This window comes from Saccostrea cucullata, unplaced genomic scaffold (genome assembly GCF_032062105.1).
Source record: "Saccostrea cucullata isolate Sc308-1 unplaced genomic scaffold, CSIRO_AGI_Scuc_v1 ctg31, whole genome shotgun sequence".
Lineage (NCBI taxonomy): Eukaryota > Metazoa > Mollusca > Bivalvia > Ostreida > Ostreidae > Saccostrea > Saccostrea cuccullata.
Window position 1 is genome coordinate 1,018,486 of NW_026918875.1, and position 26,044 is coordinate 1,044,529.

General features: G+C 33.0%; 2 protein-coding genes across 2 annotated transcripts in view; one reads left to right on the plus strand and one right to left on the minus strand.

Annotated features, from left to right (window-relative positions):
* Window positions 1-13,855, plus strand: part of LOC134273422 (very low-density lipoprotein receptor-like) — a 34,424-nt gene extending 20,569 nt beyond the window's left edge. The window contains 17 exon segments of the mRNA XM_062755617.1: window positions 1,092-1,226; window positions 2,320-2,442; window positions 2,537-2,767; window positions 3,253-3,498; window positions 6,115-6,231; window positions 6,312-6,449; window positions 6,855-7,115; window positions 7,694-7,865; window positions 7,967-8,197; window positions 8,302-8,566; window positions 8,662-8,803; window positions 8,899-8,931; window positions 8,934-9,032; window positions 10,618-11,240; window positions 11,346-11,385; window positions 13,376-13,499; window positions 13,644-13,855. Of these exon segments, the coding sequence (XP_062611601.1) occupies window positions 1,092-1,226; window positions 2,320-2,442; window positions 2,537-2,767; window positions 3,253-3,498; window positions 6,115-6,231; window positions 6,312-6,449; window positions 6,855-7,115; window positions 7,694-7,865; window positions 7,967-8,197; window positions 8,302-8,566; window positions 8,662-8,803; window positions 8,899-8,931; window positions 8,934-9,032; window positions 10,618-11,240; window positions 11,346-11,372 (2,843 nt within the window). The 3' untranslated portion in view covers window positions 11,373-11,385; window positions 13,376-13,499; window positions 13,644-13,855.
* Window positions 13,856-17,419: 3,564 nt separating this feature from the next.
* LOC134273799 (diacylglycerol kinase epsilon-like) lies at window positions 17,420-24,891 on the minus strand. Its single transcript, XM_062756011.1, has 10 exons — window positions 24,710-24,891; window positions 23,750-24,424; window positions 23,490-23,633; window positions 22,836-22,984; window positions 22,268-22,319; window positions 21,681-21,791; window positions 20,868-20,939; window positions 20,263-20,396; window positions 20,012-20,123; window positions 17,420-19,709 (listed from the first exon to the last, which is right to left on the minus strand). The coding sequence occupies exons 2-10, from the start codon at window positions 24,419-24,421 to the stop codon at window positions 19,593-19,595; spliced, it is 1,563 nt and encodes a 520-aa protein (XP_062611995.1). The 5' UTR covers window positions 24,422-24,424; window positions 24,710-24,891; the 3' UTR covers window positions 17,420-19,592.
* Window positions 24,892-26,044: the final 1,153 nt, after the last annotated feature.

A 26,044-nucleotide genomic window follows, 5' to 3' on the forward strand; every position in this document is an offset into this window, starting at 1 on the left:
AAGTTATGAATATTTAAAGTAGTGTATTGGCCTAATATCAATTAATCACTCATATAATTTATACAATCATTAATTTCAATTTTTAGGAGAAAATTTATCTATATCTAGTGCTAATCATTTTCACCCAGTTTTTAACAAGCTTTGTATATAACGGTGTGATCCATGGCGATTATTTCCACTGGTTACCTTGGTTTTGTTTTTCAACTTTATCAGTCAAATTCTTGGCATTTGTTGAGTGGCACAACATTTCCCTTTTTATTGAGAAAAATATTATAACGCCTTCATTATTTCTGCATTCTATGTGTAATAAAGTGTAACTGTGGTCTTTTAGTTTTTGTTAATGTAGACATGTATTTTGGATTTTTGCTTAATTATCTTACCTATTTCGTTATATATTCTAAGTTGACTTACAATGATTAAAATATAATGAAATAATAAAATAATATTCTGCAGAAGAACAACTTAAGTACAGATTCATATCATGTGAAGGTTTTTTGGATTTCAAAATGTTCCTGTTACATTTTGCATTTATCATTCTTAGAATTTCTAGAAAGGAAATAATACGCCATCGTCTTTTTTAAAGGATACAAGCATGCAAAAATGTTTTTATTATGCATCGGTTTTTATTAGATTTATTTGTATTTCGCAATTACATGCGATATCACCAGACATATGTAGTAGGTAAAGAGTTATAAATAAACCCTCTGCAATGACTACGAATAGTTTTCAGTGAAGAAACGAATGTCACATGAAACTTCTTACGAATATAAGGATCGGTGTTAGAAGGGACCCACTTAATGAAAATCTCCATTATTATGGTGTCATAAGTGCACTACTCACCATTCAGAATACTGTATATAATTGATAACTTTATTACTCACTAGTTTTCTAGGTTTTAACTTTTTACGATGGGGAATATGTTAGAATTGTTGATTCTAATTATCTTTATCACTATAAGCCAGTTACCTGAAGGTAAGATAATTTACATCATTTACCTAACATTTGCGAATACTAAATGCAAGAAAATAAACATCATCTAAAGTTATTACTTTTTTAAGGACTAAAAAAGCTGGTATAATCATTTATTTCAGCTGAGCCTGAGACGCAACTTTCATGTAAAGAGAATGAGTTTAAATGTATGAGAGGTTGTATTCCTGTAAACTGGAGATGTGATGGAGAATCTGATTGTCCAGGCCCCGGTGATCAATCAGACGAGGAAAACTGCCGTAAGTTCACTAATCCAATATAAAGAACTTGTTTGTATTCAACCTAGTCTCGCAGAAAAGAGACGTGAACGTTTGTTATACATCGGGTGTTTTAAGATAATATTATTTAGCTAACCTGAGCCAAAGACCTTAGAACATGCAAAATTTTGGGTTTAACTAGACTCTTGATATCTTACTGTTATCAGCATGTTTGTCAATAGTTTGCCTCGTTTTCAAAATTGTTCATAGGTAGAGCAAGCTCTTCCTTATCGAATCAACTGAGAGTCATAAAATACAGCTGGTAAGGGTATATTGTTACGTAAATAAGGGAAGTTGAAATGATCACATATATCATTAGATTTTGTTGTTATGCTACCAGTAGCGTTTTTTGATAGTAAAATGTTCGAATATGCGTGTGTCAATTTCTGTAGCATCTTATATTAAAGTTCTCTGGGATATATCGAGTGCATGGAAATACAATGTCTGAAAAAAGTACTTGATGATACGCCGCCGCTATATTTAATTGCAAACAAGGTCACAAGTGTTTTCTTTTTTTCATGTACCCTTTTTGGAATAATTTCTCTTCATGTAAATACAAAAACAGGTTTGCTAGCATTTAGTACTAATGGAACGTCCACGACACATGTGGTTTACAGAATTTCTGCAAAAATTACACAATGTTTTCAATCAAAATTTCTGGTATCTTGTGTAGCAACTTAGGATTACTTGTATGTCCGATCAGAATGTTTTTTAAAAAAATAAATCTACAAATGATCAATGACTAGGTAAATGAATTTACGAGTTAAGTTTTCGTTTAAAAAAAAGCATCTTTAAAAGTATTCGTCATTAAAATTCACCATATAATTATTTATGAAATTATAATATGTATTGAAAAAACGGGTTTTTCCAAACTTTGTTTCTCTTAGATATATGTAAATTATTTAATGTCCTCATTATTAACTATTACGTTGCTAGTAATGATGTCATCAGCAGAACTATAGTTGCAAATACGAATGATTTTTCTTACCTCTTGAATTCCCCTGATTCGTACTTTCTACGATATTATTTTGTCTATCTAATTTAATTAGAACATACCCTTAATTTGAATTTTCAGCAAGTAAGAAGGCATGTTCAGATAAGGAGTTCACATGTACCTCGGGTCAGTGTATTCCGACAAGGTGGACCTGTGACAAAGAACCCGACTGTCCTGATGGTTCTGACGAAACAGATGTCTGTAGTATGTATTTAAGTTTTATTCCGTTCTTACTAAAAGATTTCGAAACACTTTATTTTTACTTAAAAGGAAAGTTACAATAATGTTTTTTTTTCAGAAAATAAAACCTGTGCTAACGACCAGTTCAGTTGTGGAAATGGAAAGTGTATTCCAGCTAGCTGGCGTTGTGATGGTTCACCCGACTGTTCGAATGGTGAGGATGAGACGTGTGATTCCCCTACCTGTGCTAGCGATGAATTCAGATGTGACAACTCCAAGTGTGTAAAAAACAAATGGAAGTGTGATGGAGACGATGACTGCGGTGACAACAGTGATGAAAAACAATGTCGTATGTATGCGAGTGATCGGTCGATCAAAGTTTATTCCATCTAAGATGTCCAGCAACGGACTGCTTTGTTTTCTATAAACATGGTTATTTTTGCCCCGTGTTATTTTCGCCCTCTTGAACTGTGAACAATTTTGCGCCGTTTTAAATTCGCCCATTCATAGTTCTGTTTAAGAAATTATTAGGTGTAATTTGAATTTGCCCCGTTTAAAATTCGCCCAAACAAGGAGAGGGCGAAAGGGGCGAAAATAAAACGGGGGCGAAAATTCCCCTGTATACAGTATTATGTGTTGACATCTACGTGTGCATGTAAAATTATAACATCTTATGTACTGAATGGATTCTTTTAAATCCATACAATTTAATACATTTACATGGCTTAGGTACTTTTTTTCACTTTTTAAACAGGAGTTAATTTGTTTTAGCCTTTCTTTTTTATTTAATAGGTTGTGTATATTTTTAATGTTTCATATTTTATTCTTTTGCAGCAAATGTAACGCTGTGTACTGCTGCTCAGTTCCAGTGTTCGGACAAGCAGTGCATTGAACTGTCCTGGAAATGTGACGGCGATCCTGATTGTAAAGACCAAAGTGATGAAGCAGACTGCACACCTGTAAAAGTGAAAAAGTGTTCATTGGAAACTGAATGGGAGTGCCACATCGGTGAATGCATCCACAAATCATGGAAATGTGATGGGGTTGAAGACTGTTCAGATGGATCAGATGAGTTAAATTGTTAGTGTCTATTGTCTCTGGTCTTAAAGGAGAAGGAACAATGAGATGGATAAGGAGATAACGAACAGTATTCAATATCAAAGTCCATAAAGCAATACAAAATAGGAGCAGGGCAAACACTGACCTCCGAAAAATTAGAGGTTGTATCAGGTGTCATGGAGGAGTTAGCATCCCCTGCTGACCGGTCACACCCGCCGTTTGCTCCTTGTTATGATCGGGAAATAACGGAAAAATCTGTCGTCAATTCAGTGTATAAATAATGGACTAACAGTTAGTATGAAAAACGTCCGTCAGCATTTGACTCAATGATAAAGCGTATTTGCTGACAAGGTCATTGTATCGACCATAGAACTTACGGAATGATGACTTTCAAAGAGACTGTTGATATTCTTGTTTCACCAACTTGCTTGTCAATAATTTACCTCGTTTTAGAAATTGTTCGTACGTAGAGCATGCTCTTGCGCATCGAATCAACTGAGATATATATATATACTCCGTATGCAGCTGATGAAAGTATATTGCTGCATAAGTAAGGGAAGTTGACGATAGAAAAGTTAAAGTAATCACGTTTATCATATAGCCTGGTTGTTAGATTACCATTAACGTCTTTTTCAAGTAAAATATCCAAGTTTGAAACAGATGTGAAAGACTCTGTAGTATCTTTTTTCTCAAGCTCACCAGGATATATCGTATCGACGTAGGAATGGAAATTACCATTGTTAATTGACAATACGTCATGGACATATCTAAATGTCAAGTTGAAGGCTACAGCAAGTGTTTTCTACTTTTCTGGCATAAGATTTTGCACAAATTTTGCTTTATATGAATATAAAAATAGGTCTGATAATAACGGAGCGCAATTGGTACCCATGGGAATTCCAATAGATTGTTGGAATACTTGGTCTCCAAATACCACATAGATAGTGTCAATCAGAAACTCAAGCATCTCTTTGATATCAACTTTAGATTACTTGTGTGTGCAATCAGAATGTGTTTTAACAAATTAATTTTGCAAATCATCAATGACCAAGTAAGTAAATTTACGAGTTCCAATTTTTTTTGAAAAAGCAGCTGTCAATGATATCAAAAAGCCTGGATTTTAATTTATAGTTGGGAATGGTTGTGTATAAAGTTGAAAAATGGTAAGTTTTTAAGCTGTTGATTTTGGTAAAATCATGTGATTTCAAATTGTCCAAAAGTTCTTTGGAATTTTTGAGTATCCACATCTGATTCACACCACTTCTTGAATATATAGTTTTTCCTTCACTACTGTTAATATCTTAGTGAGTAACAAAAGAGGCTTGGTTGAACATTTACTGGAACCCGCAATGTATCTTTGTTTGTAAGGATTTTTATGAAGTTTAGGAATCCAATATATATAGGGTAGTTCAAATTCATTTTGGCTCTGTGGGATATAAAAAATATTTGAAACTGATGACTTTAAAGAATTTCTTCCTTAGAAAGGAAAGTATGAGCATAAGTAGGATTACCACTTGTAAAATTAAATCCAAGTTCTTCTAAAATACAATTTATATAATGAGTGTAACAAACGAAGACAATGTTGTTACCTGCATTGTCGACAGGGACCAGTACGTACTGATCATATATAGTTTTCTTCATTTTTTGCTAAATAATTTATGATTTTTAGTTTAGCTCATAAAAAAAGTAAACTGTACATTGCTGGCTGATGATAATTATACAGTATGAAAAAGATTTATAGCTTTGTTTCTATAAAGAAGAAGTCACGGTTTGTGCATTTTTGTTCCCTAAAACTTTTTACATAAAAAGTCTTCGAGAAATTACGAAATATTGTACCATGAAGTATGACCATTCTAAAAATATGGCGTCATGAATTTAATACAATTTAAAGTTAAAAAAAACGTCCGAGGCACTTTTTTAATTTCAAATACTGGGGTATGTTGAGAAAATCCTTTGAAAAATCATATTTTCAAAATCTTTGTGGATGATGCATGTGTTCTGTATTATGTGAATGAAAATTCCTTTAAAGTTGATGTTTTCTGCAACATTTTGATAAATTGCTGGGAAATGCACAAGTTCATGACATCACATCAAGAATTAAGGAGATCGTTTTGGAAAAAATGATTTGTACGTTCTTGCTGCATAAAATTTCAATAATTAAGAAAGAATAAATTTTAATTTCTTACATAACTTCCATAAAATAGAAAAAAATAAAGGGCAAGATTTGTTATTTTACTGTTACTTGCTGTTTGTAAATACTTTTACACCTTTACACGAAATAAAAGTTAGCAATAAAAGCAAGAGTAAATTCAAAAAGAATGCTTAGTATTATAGTTTATGTGTAAAATAAAAGAAAAATAGATAGGTCATCGGAAGAAAAGATGTATTTAAAATTTTTATTTTTATTAAAAAATAAGACTTGAGAACAAACGATCTGGCTTTAGGGTTATAAAACTTAAATGAGCTCACTTTATGTCAGTCTCACTTTTCCACTTTATATAAAACCGAGCTGAGGTACAAAGTGAGCTCATTTAAGTTTTAGGACACTGTAGCCTGATTGTAATCAGGTCCAAATCCCCATTCGATTTTATGAATTATCAAAGATTTAATGAGAAAATAAATTTCTTTTTCAAATAGGTACAATCAATTGTCGCCCAGATCAATTCCAATGCAATACCAGTGCCTGCATTTCTCAGTCTCTGAAATGTGATGGCCGTGTTGATTGTGTAGACGGATCAGATGAAGATAACTGTCGTGAGTTGGGGATATCAGTTCTAAGTGCTAGAAATACAAGGATAAAGTTATATACTTAATAGAATACTTTATATTTTTAGCTACAGTGAAAGGTCCTTGTGCTAATGATAGTTTTGACTGCTACGGAAATGGATCCCAATGTATTGAGGCCAGTAAACTCTGTGATAACACAACGGACTGTGTCAACTCTGCAGACGAGGATAACAAACTCTGTGAAAGTAAAGTATTATCATAAACTTCTGATGACACTGCAATTTGTAGGTACTAATACATCATCTTGTAAACTTTTCACCTACTTCACAGTATAAGTGTTGAGATCTTATCGGGCGTCAGTGCACCGAGCTAAAGAGCTAACAAACAAAGCAGTTTTATTAAGCACATCCCTGGGATAGCATCAGATGGGCCCGGGGAGGGAGGGGAGGGGGTTGATTCCCCGATTTTTTCCAGACATAAATTTTAGTATACATATACTAGTATTGTTGAAGAGGACACAAAGAGAAGGGTCAATTTGTTATGTCGTTAGCTGACTTTATGCATATAGACTTCGTGCATGTAAAAAGAATCCCACTGATGCAATTATAACAAATTTAATATATCACTTTTAATCTTATTCAAAACTAAAGCAATTCCATGTAGCTTGAACAATGGTGGTTGTATGCACACATGCATTCCTATTGGCACACAACACCGGCGATGTGAGTGTTTGGATGGTTACCGGTTAGTGGGCAACACTTCCTGTGAAGACGTGAATGAATGTGACCAATGGCCCCCTGTTTGCTCACAGATATGTGTTCATGAGCTTAAAGGGTCATATAAATGTGAATGCATGTCGGAATATTACCCAGAATTACTCTCGGATGGCCAACATATTTGTAAAGCTACTGGTGAGTAAACAAGGATCCTTTATTCATTTTTCATCATATGTGTGCCATTGACGAAGTTACGAGGCATTTGAGAAAAACACACTCATATGCTTTTTTTTTTACATTATAAACTTATTTTATTTAAACTGCACACAGTTAAGCAAACTTCATTGCAGGTTTCAAGAATTACTTTCGAATAATACACAGAGAAATAATAACTCAGAAAATATGATGCCGAATAAACTTAGGCTATGAATTAAAACCAGAACAGCTGCAATTTATTGGCAACGTTTGTTTATAATTTCTGCTCTTCACCATCTTAGCTGCGTTTTTTAAAAATCCATACCCTATGACCACATTTCACAAAATGGAATTTGTTTGATTATACAGGAAAAAGGCATTAATTTTGTGTATGCTGTACTCATGGGAGCTGTCAGATAATATATACACGCTATTCTTTGTTTTATTTTTCAATAAGTGTCCAGGTTGCCCGTCAAAATGTCTGTCCCTCTCCGCGGACCCCGATGTCTGCACGTGTAGGCATTTTTATTAAAACTTGTAGCTCTATGTGCTATTAAAAGTACCTTGCTTTCAATTAGGTGAGAGACCGTGGTTGTTCTTTGCCAACAGAAATGACATCAGAAAATTGGAGATAGACACTCTAAAACAACGACCTGTTGTCGGTGGCCTTCATAGTGCTGTTGCTATTGATTTTGATTATTACAGCAAAGTTGTTTACTGGACTGATAATGTGCAAGAGAAAATTATGAAGTAAGTAAAATGATTTCAAAGTAAATACTGAAAATGAATTTTTTTTTATTTGTCAAATTTATTTTTTTAGGTTAAAACGAATAGTATGTCATTTTCATCAGGACAAACATAACTGAAAAAGGGGAAACAAATAGGACGAGCATACCTGTAATTAGCCGTGGTATCCAGAATCCTGATGGAATCGCTGTGGACTGGATCTATCATAACCTTTACTGGACTGATACTGGCTATGATACTATACAAGTTGCCTCGCTTGATGGATTCATCAGAAAGACGCTTGTAGATGAAGACCTGGATGAACCAAGATCGATTGCTTTGGATCCAAAAAATGGGTCTTATTTCTTATATCAATAAATATTTGAGAATTTAACATAAACCTCATGATCTTTTGAATGGTCTATTTATTAAAAAAAGGACAAATTTTATACTAAATCAGGTGGATGTATTTCTCTGACTGGGGAACAATTCCCAAGATCGAGCGCATAGGAATGGATGGAAATCACACCAGCAGAAGTGTTCTGGTGCAGAGAGAAATTGTATGGCCAAATGGTTTAACACTGGATTATGCTAATGAAAGATTATATTGGATTGATGCTAAACTAAAAAGCATATTTACAATCAAACTAGATGGTAGTGATATTCGAAGAATTCTGCACAACGCCGAGCAAATCGGCCATCCATTTTCATTGACTGTTTTTGAGGTAAGAAATTTATGAAGTCTTCTCAGTAAAGGGTCACTAGTTTGAATATGCATCTTTCTAATCTAACAAAATTACAGCCTTGGTTTGTTTTGTAGGAAAGTCTTTACTGGACAGATTGGGGGGCTGAAGGTATACGAAAAGTGAACAAATACACTGGACAGGGATATTCACAACTAGTCGCAGGTTTGAGGGCTCCTATGGACATCAAGGTCTATCATCAGCAAAGACAGGTGCGAAGTAAGTTTCTTTTTTAAAGGAATGGTTTTATTATTAAAGAATATAACATATCTTGAGACAAATAACTGTGATTCAAATCATATTGTCATATTCAGGTTCTAACAACTGTGGGAAAACAAATGGTGGCTGTTCCATCTATGCCTACCAGCCCCAGTATCATTGAATACTAAAGGGTACACGTGTGTTTGTCCAAACAACATGATCCTATCTGGAAAACAATGTAAAAGTGGTGTGTAGAAATTTGCATACTATATTTTTGTATTTTTTAAATGCAACAACAGAAACTTGCAATTCCTTCAATTTCTGAAAGGAAGTTCCTAACCTTGGGTAAGAAATAGCATATCGTACTATCGAATTTGCTTTGTTTGTTTTTGAAATACTATATACTTGTCTTTGCTATGTGAAAAGGTGGATCTAAGATATAGATGGAGAGTGGCCTGGCTTAATTCAGAGACGAAGAAGAGAAATCAAGAATCAAATTGTGCGAGTTTTGGATAAGAAAGTCAAGTCCAAATATTTTGATGAAAAAAGTGATCATAAAAAAGAGGGAAAAATATTTCATTTTGAACACTCATTCTATATTTATGCTCTACGAATTATAAAAGCAAGAAAGTGGAAGGGGAGAGATCAATGTTTCGTTGCAGATTGATATGAATGACCAATTAAACGAACCTACGAAAATTCGCATTGTCGCGCTGCTTTTGATCTTTTACTTAAATTCAGCAAATAAAAAACGTTAACAATATGAGAAAAGAAAAAGCAGTCCCACTGAATTCGAGAGAAAGTTAACGAAAACGTTCAGTTGGATGATTTAGTAAAAACGTGCCTTTTTAATAAAGTAAGTTCAGTCATAGTATGTAAAGTAAAGTTTGTCGACATTTGTTTTTTGAAAAAATACACTAATTAAGTCTTATAAATAGCCAATACACACCAACATTGCACTCAATCTCACCATAATCAACCTTGATGTTTTCTAATGCTTGTAGGCAAGATCACCGCAGCTTGTTTTTGCTAATTTTGTAAAAGTCAAATAAAACACTTTCATGTTGATGAATAATGTCATTTATTAAAATGACGGTATAAATGTAAACAATTTAACAAAAAAGAAGGGGATCAGATTCACAAGCTTTGCTTATCAGTTACGTAAAATATGATAATGTCTGATCCCCCAAAAATGACTATAGAAAAGTATCTGTAAGACAAGACAATCAAAACATCATATTAAAAAGTTAGCAAAAAGATGGCACATCAAAACAAAATAGGCAAACATCACAAGAAAAAGTTGGCAAAAGGATGGTACATCAAAAAGACAATCAAAACCTCAGAAGAAAAAGCTTGCAAAAAGATAGTAATCAAAACAAAATACATAGAAGCAGTAAAACAATTGAGTAAAAACTAGAATAAAATATAAATTTTACAAGACACATTAATCATCATATTAAGGGATAGGAATGTTGGGGTGGAGGTGGGTCTTCAAAATAGACGTGCCTCATGTTAAGTATGAATGACGTGACCTTACACATTCTATTGCAATTAATCTATCAGGCAAGGCGTGGATCTGAGAATTTTCACAATGTACCAACGTAAATGTTTCCGGAAACCTCCAAACAAATTATCGCATTAAATACATAAATACAATTATTATGATAATAATTGTTGTTTTTTTTTTATTAGATACTCGTTAGTTCCAATACACATATACAACTTAAAATCAGGGGTCTTTTCATTCTTGCACAAATATTGAATTAAAAAAGGATATATAGAAGCATATTAAAAATAATTTCGATAATAAACGGTTTTTTTTTTTAATTTAGGAGTAGATTCTACAGGCAATGCTGAACGTACAACTTCAAGCTCTGTTGAAGCTATCAATGTAACAGATAACTTTGTTTTAAGCTCTGAAATATCAACAACAGAGATTAATAAAGTTTCGGTTGACTTTACTGGCAGCTCAAAACCTCCATTTGAAGTAACAACCAATGTTTCAAGGCACATAACTGTCAGCTCTGAAAATCTATCTGAGGTAACATCAAAAGTTTCTAGTCGATTTGATGTCAGCACTGAAATAAAATATGAAACTACTACTGACGCTCCATCTCGTCTTCCTGACCACACCAACACTCGGTATAAAGAAACTACCAGTATACATCCACAACTTACTGTAAAAACCAAAACTCGGGATGAAATAACTACCAAAGATACTGGTCTCAACAGTTTGAGCACTGCGACTCCAACGGAAACAGATGTCGAAGTTGATATCAGCTCTAAACATCCGTTTGTGAATTCCAGTGTTTCAGAAAACGAAACTTTGCATGATATTGTGACTCCAAGAAAATCTACCAATGAAACAGTGGTAGAAAATTCAACAGAGGATCCAATAGTAACAGCCGTGGTGATTGCAGTTGCATTATTACTCTGCCTAGCCATTTTGGTCATTGTAAGTACTTAATAAAACTCAAACATACTGCCTTTACATTCAAGTCAAGTTAGCATTATTTTTATTAACCTTTTTCATGATAAATACCTACTTTTGTATTTGTAGATTGGATTTTTCGCTTACAAGGCGTGAAAGAAAAATATGAGTAAATATGAAATAATAATTATCCTTAGTTTCTGATCTATCCTCATAACTAGCAAAATTAGAATACTACGAGGGTCGATTCAAAAGTAATGTCACAGTGTCCATATCTTTTATAATTGGCGTCATATTATCAAATATAATATACCAAAAGATGCACAGATATAAATCTAATTAAACTTGAATTTTTCATTCAATAATGTTTAAATGAATTTATTTTATAGATGTTTAAAACATAGAACATAAGGGGTATCGCCGCGTCACAACCGAACATCACAGATTTAAGTGTACTTTTTTTTAGAATAAAATAGACAAACACATCACAAAGCATCTTTTAAAAGCGCCTAATCACAAAATATTAGATAGAAGATAAAAATTTACATTATTTCCTAGTTTTAAGTTGAAAATTATGTGGCATAATTTCTATTTCTGATCAAACACATCGTTGTTTTACTCCGCTGCATTGAAAAAAGGAAATGTCGAAATGGACAAAAAAGCCAAAACAAACTGCGGTGCATTTCTTTAAAATTGAGAAATCGCCAGTAGAGACAATTACATTAATTCACCAGACTGACAGAAAAAAAGAATGTAAATTAAACACTTGTTTAGATGGTTTCAGTGATTTTGGGTGGGTGATGAGTCATTGAATGTTCAGCAGATGACAAGAAGACCGAATTATTTTAAAGATGAGAGGACTGACGGAAACGTTCAATGGTGTGTGACGTTTTCAAAAAAGACAGTCGGTAGAGCGATATGTGAAATGTTAAGTTTGTCTACTACCGCTCAAAGAATTTTGACAGACGAATTAATTATGGAAAAAGTGGGTGTACGATGGTTACCAAGTTTTCTTAAACTTTTGAACGCAATCGTTGATCTCAAATTTTTTTTAATGAAACGAAGGGAAGCGTTTTAATGTATGACGGCGCGTATCCGTTATATGACGTTATTTAGGTCGGAGACTACCCACAATCGCATGTTATATATAATCCTATATTTTGAAGAGTATAAATCATGTTAAATTGAAATTAGCAGGTCTGATTTGAAATAACTGTAGCTTTCATCATTAATAATTTTGTTGTTTTACGTGTAGCGACTTTATCGAGGTTGTGACATTACTTTTGGATCAACCCTCGTATTATTAGTTACATAGTCTTTTAGTGACAGGGTATGGGATGATACCTGGTTAGTAAATTTCATACCTGGCGAGGCAAAGCCGAGTCAGGTATGACATTTACTAACCAGGTATCCCGTACCCTGTCACTAAAAGACTATGTAACGAATTTACCCCACCGATGTAACATTTACCTTTTATCTGTAGTTTTTAAATGGTTTTCTCTGCTAAATCCTTCATCACGCTTATACTGTGCCCATTATGACGTCACGTTTGTGTTTGTGACGTAATACATCGACCGGGTATAGATTACAACTGACCGGGTATGGATTTACAACTGACCGGGTATAAGAAATCCACCGCCTTCACGTGACAGACTTCAACCAATCGTAAGCCAGGATTTCACGGAAAAATCGACAGAGGTGGGGTAATATAAGTTACATAGTCTTTTAGTGACAGGGTATGGGATGATACCTGGTTAGTAAATTTCATACCTGGCGAGGCGGAGCTAAGTCAGGTATGAAATTTACTAACCAGGCATCATCCCATACCCTGTCACTAAAAGACTGTGTAACGAATTTACCCTACCGATGTAACATTTACGTTTTATCTGTAGTTTATAAATGGTTTTCTCTGCTAAATGCTTCATCACGCTTATACTGTGCTTATTATGACGTCACGTTTGTGTTTGTGACGTAATACATCGACCGGGTATAGATTAACAATTGACCGGGGTATAAGTAATCCACCGCCTTCACGTGACAGACTTCAACCAACCGTAAGCGAGGATTTCACGGAAAAATCGACAGAGGTAGGGTAAATGAGTATATGAGTGAGAATTTGGATTAAACTCGGCAAAATTGCGTATTCTTTTTCTTTTTAGTTCCAAAGCCTTATCAGACAGATGAATTTCTATATGAATCTGATCAATATGTGCCAATGAAGGGAACTTGTGATACTGAATCAGACAGTGTTGTTACAAGTGATGAAGCTGATACTAAAGCAAGGTCAAAAATCAAGGTTTTTTTATGCTTACATTTCAATTAATTCCCTTAATTTAACGTCGTATTTTCATCATTCTCTAATAAACAAACACACTTTGAAACAGACTATAAAAATGTCTAGTAAAGTTTAATTTATGCTATTTACAGGAAACAATTGATGTTCCAGGCTCTTTGAAAAACTATATTGAACAAGCTAATAAAAAATTAGCTTATGTATAAAGTGACAAAAATTGAAGAGGAAGAAAACTAGATTAGACGGTTGTTACACAACCATTTCCTGTATATAAAGAAAAGGTATATGGTTGCGGACACGAAGAACCTTAAAAACAGTGATAAAAATAAATTCTATTACCATAGAACACCCTCTGATTTTTTTTCCCATTTTTTACAGGATTTTGAGACAAGGATTGCAAAATTTGAGCATTATACATATACATATAACTTCTTAAAATTCAACAACATTCTTTAGATAACACCAAGTCAAAATTTGAAACATGGGCAAGAGCTATGTTTTTATTTTCCCGTGTATGTTCAACTTGTTTACTAGACCTGCATAATTGGACAACACTGAGCAGATATATATTACTGGTATGGTTGGTCACTTTTACTTTTTCATATTTCTATTCTAAATTTTCTCAAGTACATATTGTTTATACATGTACACAGTAAATTTTCTGACTTAAGTTTTTTAAAAATGTTAAGGATAGAAAATTTTACTTCTCGAAATAGCAAGAATATGTGTCAATTAGATGTGTCCAGAAATTCGTAGTTATAATAATTTTCATATAAATGAAGTTTCTGAGCACTCATATAAAATACTTCTGTGTGAAATAATCTAGCAGCTTTTAATTCTTTACGTTATTCTTAAAATTTTGGAAAATGTTAACTGCAAACCTTTAAGATAAAACATCTCTAAATAGCGTCTATATCATGTATCATAATATATCAAAAATGATAACTTCAAATTTATGTCCAAGCCCTGTGGGATATAATCTATCTAGATAGCTTTTATATCATCTATCTCAATATTGTAACACCAAAGCAACTTTTAATTTTGCCATATTAATATACAATTCTAAATACATGTATAAACTTAAATATCATTTTAATTATGGAAAAAATGTACTGGTTAATAACCACTGTAAAACTCAAGTGATTAGAGAATTTACAATAATTCTCATATTTATTGATTAAAAATTATTACACAATAATTATAAATTATTAAAAATTGTAACACTTTTAATCGCTATAAGAAAAAGGGGAAAGTTGTAAAATATTTTACATTTAGGTAACTAAGTAAAATAAATGTATTGCTCAAATTGATAATTAGATTGCATTTGCAGAAGTGATATAAAAAAAAAATATGAACAAAATAAAAAGAAATACTAACAAATTTTTTAACTAGGAAACAAAACATAAAATAGTACTTTTAAATTAACACTTTAACCATAATAAAAAGGGGAAAAGGATAATTTTGATAGATATAATAATTAGGCCCTGTTCACATGGAGAGTTTAATTTGTAATAAATTAATGCAAAGTAAACTAATGCGGATTAAAATAATGCAAATTAAATTGCGTTCACACGACAGCTAAAGCGAAGTACATGTAAACTAATGCGAATTAAAATTTTTACTCCTACCATCAGACTTTAGAAGGCTATTATGACATCATCTGCAAATCATGTCGCCTTATGCAGAAGCTGATCCATTTGAAATATTTAAAGTGTCTGTACACACATTTTAGTGATTAACACAATTTTCCTTCATTTTTCACTCAAAAATAGCACAAGTACCTATAGCTGGCCACCGACATGTGATATATGACATTTTTGCCATTATGCATGCGTCAAAATTTAATTCGAATTAGCTTCGCTTCGCGTTCACACGGAGCTAATGCGAGTAATTTAATGTGCAGTCAATTAATTCGAATTAAACTAATTCGCATGAAATTCTCCGTGTGAACGCTAAGCGAAGCTAATTCGCAGTAACTTACATTTAATTGGAATTAAACTCTCCGTGTGAACAGGGCATTATAATCACGCTGTTGGAAAATGTAAATTATCTAAATTATCCAAGACACATATTTACAATCAAATATTAAATATTGACAAATAGTATCATAGTAAAAAAAAATTAAATATTATTAATTACATGTAAATTATGACGTTTAGAGACAAAAATAAATTATCCTCAAGTTAAAGATTTTTTATTTCAAAAATAAAGATATTTTTTCACTTTCAGCTACTTTCAATACATTCATACAATCATGTTCATGTAATTAAACACAAATCTCTTAAAAGGAGATCATTTATAATGACTAGAATAGTAAACATTACAAGTTATTTTTACAAAGAACTTTCTTGTAAGCTCCTTGTGCTATAAAAATAATTTAAGGCAATTAATAATTAAACATAAGTGTACTGGAGGTTGTGGATTTCCAGTTTTATTATTATAGAAGTAAAAGGGACTCTTATAACAGCAAGGAAACTAAAATGATAAGCACTGTAAACTGTATAGCATTTCATCAGGTTATTACATAGTCTTGGAGTTCAAAACTACTGTCCAGTATCTATTGATACATGTAGAACAACCAAATAACTGTCTTTGCCTTGAAGTTTGTGAACTTAAACTCATATCAGATTCTAGCAATAGTCACCTTTAAAATAGGAATATTAGGATTAAGCCATCTTCTGTCATCTATATTGATTCTGTCCTTTACTGTCTTTGACCTTGGCCTTATCTTTGACATTAGAATCAATAGGACTTTTGATGTAATCTCCATGCTTTTTTGTAGTAGGAATGGGACAGCAAGATCATATGTCATCATTACAATGTACCTCAATAATTGGTAGAACTTCATACATTGAAAGATACAAAAGGGGGCTAATATTCGGGTATTTTTTTATTCCATTATTTTTTGTAATGTTGCTACCAACTGAGATAGAAATCACAACCACACTTTCCCCCTAGTACTTACTCTACATTAAAATACCTATGTACATGTAAAATTTAAGAGGTTTTGCATCATCCCAATAAGGCAGAACAAGAGGCCCATGGGCCACATCGCTCACCTGAGAAGCTTTGACAATTCTGTCCTTTACTAGATTTCCCCCCTTGTAATACAAATTGTGACCCCACCCTACCCCACTGATCATAATTTAGACAATTTGAAATCTACACTACCCCAGGATGCTTCCATATAAGTTTCAGCTTTTCTAGCCCAGTTGTTATTAAGAAGAAGATTTTCAAAGATTTTTCCTATATATTTCTATGTAAAACTTTGATTCCCCATTGTGGCCCTGCCCAATCCCCAGGTGTCATGATTTGAACAATTTAGAATCTACACTACCCCAGGATGCTTCCACATAAGTTTCAGCTTTTCTGGCACAGTGGTTCTTGAAAAGAAGATTTTCAAAGATGTTTCCTATATATTTCTATGTAAAACTTTGATTCCCCATTGTGGCCCCGCCCAACCCCGGGGGGTCATGATTTGTATAATTTACAATCTACTCTATCCCAGGATGCTTCCACATAAGTTTCAGCTTTTCTGGCACAGTGGTTCTTGAAAAGAAGATTTTCAAAGATTTTTCCTATATATTTCTATGTAAAACTTTGATTCCCCATTGTGGCTCCGCCCAATCCCCGGGGGTCATGATTTGAACAATTCAGAATCTACTCTACCCCAGGATGTTTCCACATAAGTTTCAGCTTTTCTGGCCCAGTGGTTCTTGAGAAGAAGATTTTCAAAGATTTTTCCTATACATTTCTATGTAAAACTTTGATTCCCCATTGTGGCCCCGCCCAATCCCCAGGTGTCATGATTTGAACAATTTAGAATCTACACTACCCCAGGATGCTTCCACATGAGTTTCAGCTTTTCTGGCACAGTGGTTCTTGAGAAGAAGATTTTCAAAGATGTTTCCTATATATTTCTATGTAAAACTTTGATTCCCCATTGTGGCCCTGCCCAACCCCCGGGGGTCATGATTTGTACAATTTAAAATCTACTCTATCCCAGGATGCTTCCACATAAGTTTCAGCTTTTCTGGCACAGTGGTTCTTGAGAAGAAGATTTTCAAAGATTTTTCCTATATATTTCTATGTAAAACTTTGATTCCCCATTGTGGCCCCGCCCAATCCCCGGGGGTCATGATTTGAACAATTTAGAAACTACACTACCCCAGGATGCTTCCACATAAGTTTCAGCTTTTCTGGCCCAGTGGTTCTTAAGAAGAAGATTTTTTAATGACCCCACCCTATTTTTGTCTTTTCTTGATTATCTCCCCTTGTGAAGGGACTTGGCCCTTCCTTTTAATAATTTAAATTCCCCTTCACCCAAGGATGCTTTGTACCAAGTTTGGTCAAAATTGGCCCAGTGGTTCTTGAGAAGAAGTCGAAAATGTGAAAAGTTTACGGACGGACAGACGGACGGACAGACGGACGGACGGACGACGGACACAATGTGATCAGAAAAGCTCACTTGAGCCTTCGGCTCAGGTGAGCTAAAAATTAATAAAAGTACTTAAAGAAACATAACTCTATCATAATATAATAAAATATAAAATAGGAATGTGTGAAAATAAATTAAAAACAAAATATATAAACACTAGATAGCGGAAAATTGCTTCACTTAAAATATACATAATTACAACATCTTGGTTGAAAAAACAGTGCAAGTCAAACAAGATACAATATACTGCAGTAAAATGTATAAGAGTATTCTAATATTAATGTTTTCCATTTGAAAACAATAAAAAGCATGGATATCATAAGAAACACAAATGTGGTGCTAAAATTCAAAATATCTTACATTTGGGCTTACTTTATTAATCACATGCAACAAACTCTCGTTAGTAGAATGTCTTCCTTTTTCTCAAATCTCTTATACTGCATACATTAAATATGCTAAGTATGAATAAGCAGACATCATGACTATTCTTTACTTATCCAAACTTCCAAAACTGTAGTAACATTATATCAATATAGTGTTAGAAATACAACATAAAACAGTGACAAGAAAAACCATATTGGATTTTTCCTAAATAAGCCATCAATTAAATCAGTCCTTAAAGAACATGTGTTACCTGCTGGTCAGTAATTCAAAAAGCCTTTTTAAATTATTTAATTTTAGTTTTAAACTCACAATCTTTTAGGATTTTTTTAAAAATATTAAACAGAAACTATATTTTTAATGGCTTTAGAAGAACGTTTGCAATAAAGAGATTAAAAAAAGCTTCATATATTCAATTAATTTGTGCATACAAACTAATTTTCTGCCAAATAATTTCTTTGGACTCATTGACATGTATGTATGCTCATACTTATTTCCATACGAACCTAATTTAAGATGTTTCATTAATTTATGACACCCTCTGACACCGTGTTTCTTCAAAACTATTGTCTATGGAATTTCGGGACAACCCTCATACAGACAACCCTTGTACACCAAGTTTTAGTTCTGGGCCTCCTAAAACTTTAATGACTAAAGTTTTCTGACCATTGGTGAAAACCAAACTTGTCTGACCTACACACAAGCATAGATCTAAAGCAGTTCGATGAAATAATTAGGACACTAATTAATATAAACACATTCATTGATTTTTTTTTTCATTATTTTGAGCTGACTACAGTATATCCTAGCGATTTTTTCATCTTATCAAGTTACATCTTTTTATGGAATTTCATGATCTGAGATAGTTCTGGGGTTTTCTAAGAAAGTGTGATTACCAGAGACAGACATGCAGACAAACATCAGACAAATGGTCTCTCCGTTTCTAGTACCGATATACTATGCAGGTAACATAAAAATAGCTTATGATCACTGATTGTCTACAGCTATCAAAATAAATAACATAAAAATTTGATTCCTTAGGAACAAAACATACATGTTTAAATGAAACACATTTTCAATGTGGATTTCATTATTTTTTTACATTTACTGTAATGGTAAAAGCAATGTGTCTTTTTTTTCAATGTAATTTTTAGACCTTACTTTTATGACAAGAATATAGGTGGAGAGACTTAATTTCAGAAATGCAAGTAAGAGATGCATGAAGCATAAATAATAACATCCAAGCTTGACTAATAAAACCTCATCAAAGAGACAACATGTTGGCCTGGCTGTGGTGAGTAATGATAATCTCAGCAGGATGAGACTGCTCCCACGGTTCACCATCCACCTGCATCGGTACATTACTTCCACTCAAACTTATCTGTTAAAATGTATAACATTACTTGTACATTATGTGATCACATAAACTAAGTTCTATGGAAAGGGTAAAATTTATTCTCTCATATGAAGTGGATTATTTGCTTAGATATATTTTTTAAAAATATATTCACCAAAAGAGAAGATATGTTTTTATTGAATAGAAGTCTAGCATGTACATTAAGACATAAAATATTTTCAAAATCTAACTTTTACAAAATATTTCTGATGACAGGGTTTTTTGTTGTCGTTATGTCTGTATTTTTATATAACACTTCTTGATTTTTATGAATCACCTCTTCTTACCTTGACAACTTTTGCCTGGCCCAGCCTTATAGGATCAACCATCCCCACCTGAAGCTGGGCAATATGGAAGGAGGAATATACTCCCATCACCTCCAGTATGCCATCATTGTATCTGCAATGAAAATGACATTTTTTCTTAAATACAGATCACAATATTTCTTGTACGTAACATATTTGCACCATGTCAACATACAAGTTTAATTCTGTCCTTAAAATTTCTTAAGAGAATCCCTGCTCTAAAATTTACACACCTGGGTGCTTTCAACTGTTTACTCTCGTCATGTCCTGCTCCCCAGGGCTGACATCCTCCTCCCCAGCTACTGATATTCAAGATCACAATGGCTTCTATCTCAGGTAAGTCTATCAACTGTCCATCCAATTCCACCTGGCCAAAATCATTCTTTTATTTATTTATTTACAATGTAGACCATACCAATCATATACACGTTCTTCAATAAATTTAAAATAGTTGGCATTACAAATTTATGGTAAATTAAATGAGCATATATGATATAACATGTTTATAGCTGAAAGTTGGTTGCAATTTTGTTTAAAATTCATTATAAACCTAAATTATATCTTAAAAATGCAGAAAACGATTTACTTTATTATAAGCATGAATTTATTAGGAATTCACTATGAACATGATTGTTGTAACTGTGTTCCACTGTATTTTATAATTTTTTATTACCATATTTACATGTAGGTAATAAACATACTTTATACAGATGTTATTTTACAATTTTTATTACCGTATTTAGGTAATAAACATACTTTATATAGATGCTACATCTTGCCAGAGAAGCTATAATAGACATTTGTTATACAAAAATTATCATACCCAAAAAATAAGTACCTGAATTTTTTTATGTAGATTTTTACATTCATTTTCTAAAACATCCTTGGTCCCATAATAGAAATAACAAAGCTACAAAGAGAAGAAAAAAAATTACATCATAAGGCCATAATAAAAATATTCCTAGATTCTCATCCCCGCCCGCCCCGATTTTATACCCCCGCCTCGATTTTTTTTATTTCTGTTTTTCTTCGTCTTAATTCTGATCGGGATCGGCATTCACCTACCATTCTACTTTCGTTTTAAATCCCGCGAAAGTTGACATGATTTTGACTTTTGACAGCTGTTTAAAAGATAGTAATTGCTGTAATACATGCGTATATATTTTAAACAAGGGACATTGGTTGAAAAATATTGGTGATGATGTGAAGTAAGAGATAAAAGAACCTTTATTATATGACTTTTATTCAGGTATTGTAGATAAAATTACACCGATTGACCAGTCAATAATAAATCTGCAAAACTGAAAAAATAAAAATTATAAAATAAAAGCCGCCCGCCCGCCTCGATTTTTAAAAAAATTCGGATGAGAATCTAGCAATTTATTTATTATGGCCTAATTAATATGATTAAACTTTTTTGCAACATAATATGCCACCTCATTTTAACAGTTATTCATCAAAAATATGAAAAAAAAATTGAAACGATTCAGCTATAGAAAGCATTTGATAAAATGTATAAAAAAATGAAGTCAGCTACACTTTGACAAATTTTAGACTTTTTTTATTACATTATCTTATATAAAAACATTTTTACATATTTCATATGAAAAGTGGGGATCTTACATTTAAAATATATGGAAGCCTCATTTACCTTATTTATTAGTCTGTGGGCAAACAACCAAGGTTTTGATTCCCTCTGACGATGAAAATTCAAGGTCACTAGTGCATCAACACCCAGAGAGCAGTAGTTGTTCATGATTATCTACAACAACAATGAAAATTATAGGGAATGTCTTTTATTTACATGTAAATAATGACATAATTTTGCCTCAAAATAGTCAGAATGTAGGATACATTTGTGGCATTTTTTAAAAAAAATATTTCTGGAAGAGCCTCCTCCTTCCCTTACCAGCAGAGGAGAGAGACACCCCTTTCCCACACTTACCCTCCTTGTTGTTTAGCAACTCAGCCAGCAGCCAATGGCTGCTGAACAACTAACTCAGTATTCATGAACAGGACTTGTAAGAATTCAAAATTGTTATCCTTGCTGACTACATATTGCTTTCAAAGTTAGTGTCAGCCAATATTGAGTCCACTCAAGCCATTATGACCTGTGATATGGATTCTAGTTTGTAATAGTTTCTATTTCAAAAACTCAACAAAAAAATAAGCAACTTCTTAAAATTTGAAATTGAGCATTTAAAAAAGAAGAATAAAATGAAAAAGAACATTACTCACTTTCTTCACTTTTCCAATCACTTTCTTTGTATTGATTATCCGAACAGCCCACCTTCAAGTAAAATGAAGGATATGGAGTCCAGGAGATAACGAACAGTATTCAATATCAAAGTCCATAAAATAATACAAAATAGGAGCAGAGCAAACACAGTCCTCTAAAACATCAGAGGTGGGATCAGGTGCCTTAATCATCCTTTGTACACAAACATAAATGTATTAAATTTTCACTAACCTTTAAAATTTATTAGTGATAATTGCCATTAATTGCCAGATTTCAGTGTTTATGGATATCTTTTAATGTATGTACTATGGAATCATTTTGTGGTGGCTCAAGAACCCTACATTTATTTTGTCCACAAATTAATATTTGCCATGAATTGATAACTAGGGTCTCAAAGCCATTTCTCCTTTCATGGGTATGGGAGAATGCAAGAAATCATATCCACATGAACCTGTTCAATTTAAACAATCTGCAAAATCCCTAACTGGCAAGAATTTTAAATGATTTTACAGTATACAATAAGAGAAAGTAACACAAAAGCAATACAGGAGTACAAAATATGTTTACCTGTCTAATTTTACTGGCTTAGCCTCCTGAAGTTGTGTCATAAAACTATTAACATCAAGATCTTCATGAGTGTATCCCTCCCCCCAGCCCAAGACTCGAGATAAGTCATTTCCTGTTCCTAGGGGCAAAATAGCCACTTGAGGGGGATTCTGAAAAAGAAATAAAATGAGTAGTTTATAAAAGGGTTTAAGTATTTGACAACAATTCCATTTTGAAAATGAAATCAAAATAAACTACACTTTACATGTTCTTCTGCTTCAATAATGTGTTTATGTATTTGATTTTGAGTTTTTTCGACAAGTTAGCATAGATTTGATTTAGTGTTCTATGAATCTAGTACTACATGTACTTTATATGAATACATACAAATGTATATGCATGCACAAAAATTTTGCCATGTATTTGATTTAGAAAGATGCTAAATAGAATACACATCCATATGAAGCAATTTTTGTTTACAGTAGTTGTCAAATTTTGGTTACAGGTACAAGTATTACAGAAAGAAATTAAGATTTCATGCATGTACTGTATACTGTATGTTCTCTTTCAAAAATGAAGATAAAAGCAAATTACTTTCATTTTCAATTTCCATGTAAAAAGTATAATCTTTATTCAACTGAACAGTCAAAACTGAAAATAATAATGAATTATTACCTGTAGTTTAAAGGATTCTATGGCATTCAGTACCCAGCCAATGGTTCCATCCCCACCACAAACTAATACTCGGAATGTGACAGTGGGCAGTAATCGACACCATTCTAACGCATGCTCTGGAGAATCATCATTCAAATCTATAATCTATCAAAGTAGGAGTGAGCTAGGAGAATTTTATAAACTTTAAAATAACCATCATCTGATTGGCAAAAATATCATGCAAACTGTTTTCAAATAACAAAAAATATAATTTGTAGTACCTGTGTGGGGTTTAGCAATGTTTTGAAAGATCTTAGAATATACTCTCCATCATTATTGCCACTTTTACGATTTCCAATCACAAGTAAGGGACTCCAATTCTTAATGTCAGGAATAGAAGCTTCTTTAATTACAAGACGTTTACGACCTTTCATTCCAACACTTTTCAACTTAATACTAGTTGGTGGTATTATGGCAGTTTTGTTAGGTCCTAAATCACAAAAGTCTGACTTAGGAGAGCACTCTTCATGCACAGTTTGTTGACACCATGCACATTTTCTATCACAGATGTGTGGCAGAGTTCCACAATCCTCATTACATGTGGAGCACTTACTATATAAGGGCAGGTTACCCTGCACCCAGTAATGTTCAAGTCTATCACCTTCCACAGACACTGGTTTACAAGGAATTTTTTTATTGGCTTCTTTCATGTTGTGATCATCAACACAAATTCCGCAGCTATCACAGCGAGCACCATGCTTTATTTTATTGTGACCAATGTTACAGTATGTTTGTTCGGGAAACTCGTCCACCATGTAGAACTTGTGCCCTTTTGTTATGTCCCTAGCTGGTACTTCATAATGCTGTAGTCTATAGTGTCTATACATCTGCATCAGCAGGAATATTATGACTAGAATTACTACAAAAATCCCAAGCAACAGTAAGGAGTCCATTTTCTGAAAGAAGAGATCAGAAGTCATGTACACATATCTACATGGATATGTTCCTTGCTTTGTTTTAAGTTGTATACCATATTGTACAGCAACATCTTATATCGTTATCGTAATAGTAATTAAAAATTCTGAATAGTAAGTAGTAAATACTGGGTACCTTGTAAATATAAATTGAAAAGCTACTACTGCGGCTCCAGATTGCTGGGTGGATCAGTTCACCCACAAAAAGAAAAAGAGGTTTATATTAAAATTCCTATCTTTACCCGTTGATACACGTGGAAATCATACCTGTATGTATAACAAGCACACTCCCTCGAGATTTACGTCACTGTCGGTAACATTTCATCATGTCGTCTGCTCCATGATTAAAGAGCCTGCTATATTTGTCTTCCAGTGTTGTTCTTTCGCTAGCAATATTTTTAAAACGAGATAAAAACATAATTTTAGAAATAGATTTCTGACAGGTAACGTTAATAAACCCCAAATAACTTTTTTAAAACCGCTTCACGATAAAATTCATTACAAGCACAAACCGGAAAACTTGCATGAGCGGCAATTTAAAAAACCAATATAAATGAAATGAAAAATCCGGAAAAACATAATCTTAATCTCATGCAAAAACATTTCAAATACATGTAACTAGCCATTAAAGTCTATGTTCCATGATAGCTTTTATACTTTTAAGCAATATTTTTTAAATGATTGCATTTAGAGTAATTAAAACAAAGATGCACTGAAAAAGAGTTGTAATGGAGGGTCTATTCATATTGTTTGCAGATATTTTTGACATTGTGACACGTACTTCCAAACTTCTCCCACTTTACCTAGAAAATATAATTTAGGGTACCTATTAGATTATTAATCTATGAGAAATATTTCTGATTTCTGGGGAAATAAGTCTGTTTTACTTCTTTAATATTCATCCTTAAGTTTTGAAAATCAATTTATAATTTTGTATGAAATTCAATGTTCAATGAAATGGTCAACATGTTTACGAGTGGGTTTTTTCCTTATTATTATTATTATATACAAACCTGTAAATTGTTCTAAGTTTCAGGTCTTGAGGTCATGCCACAGAGTGCCTTGGAAGGACGAATATATACAGTACAATACTGTACATTCCCTGTCAACCGCTAGTCACAACCGCTATGAGCGCTCTGACGGTATTCCTCTGAAATTAAATGATGCCATACGCAATCAAATTTGGAATTAAAAGAAAATCAAACAATGACATATTTTGAATGAAACATGTCAATAAAAATGCGACCCAAAATATGTTGTTGCTGCAAACAAAACCATAATAGCGATCCTCATAATTTGCGATAAATCGACATTAAAAGTGATGACAGAACGCCCAGTAGCATCAACTTATTTCTCAAAGCCTGTCTTGTTTAAAAAAAATGTTCTTGCAAGAAACCCCTGTTTCAGGTTATATATTGGGATATTACAGTACTACATGTACATAAATATTAGAAGGTGAAGATGGAAAAAGCCAGATGATTCCAATAACTATTTACATATATAAAGTCTTTGAAATAACAAAATATGATGCGTACATGCATGTAGTAGACTTAATAAAATCGAAATCTTGCATTAAATGCCACAAGCAGTAATCCCCCAACC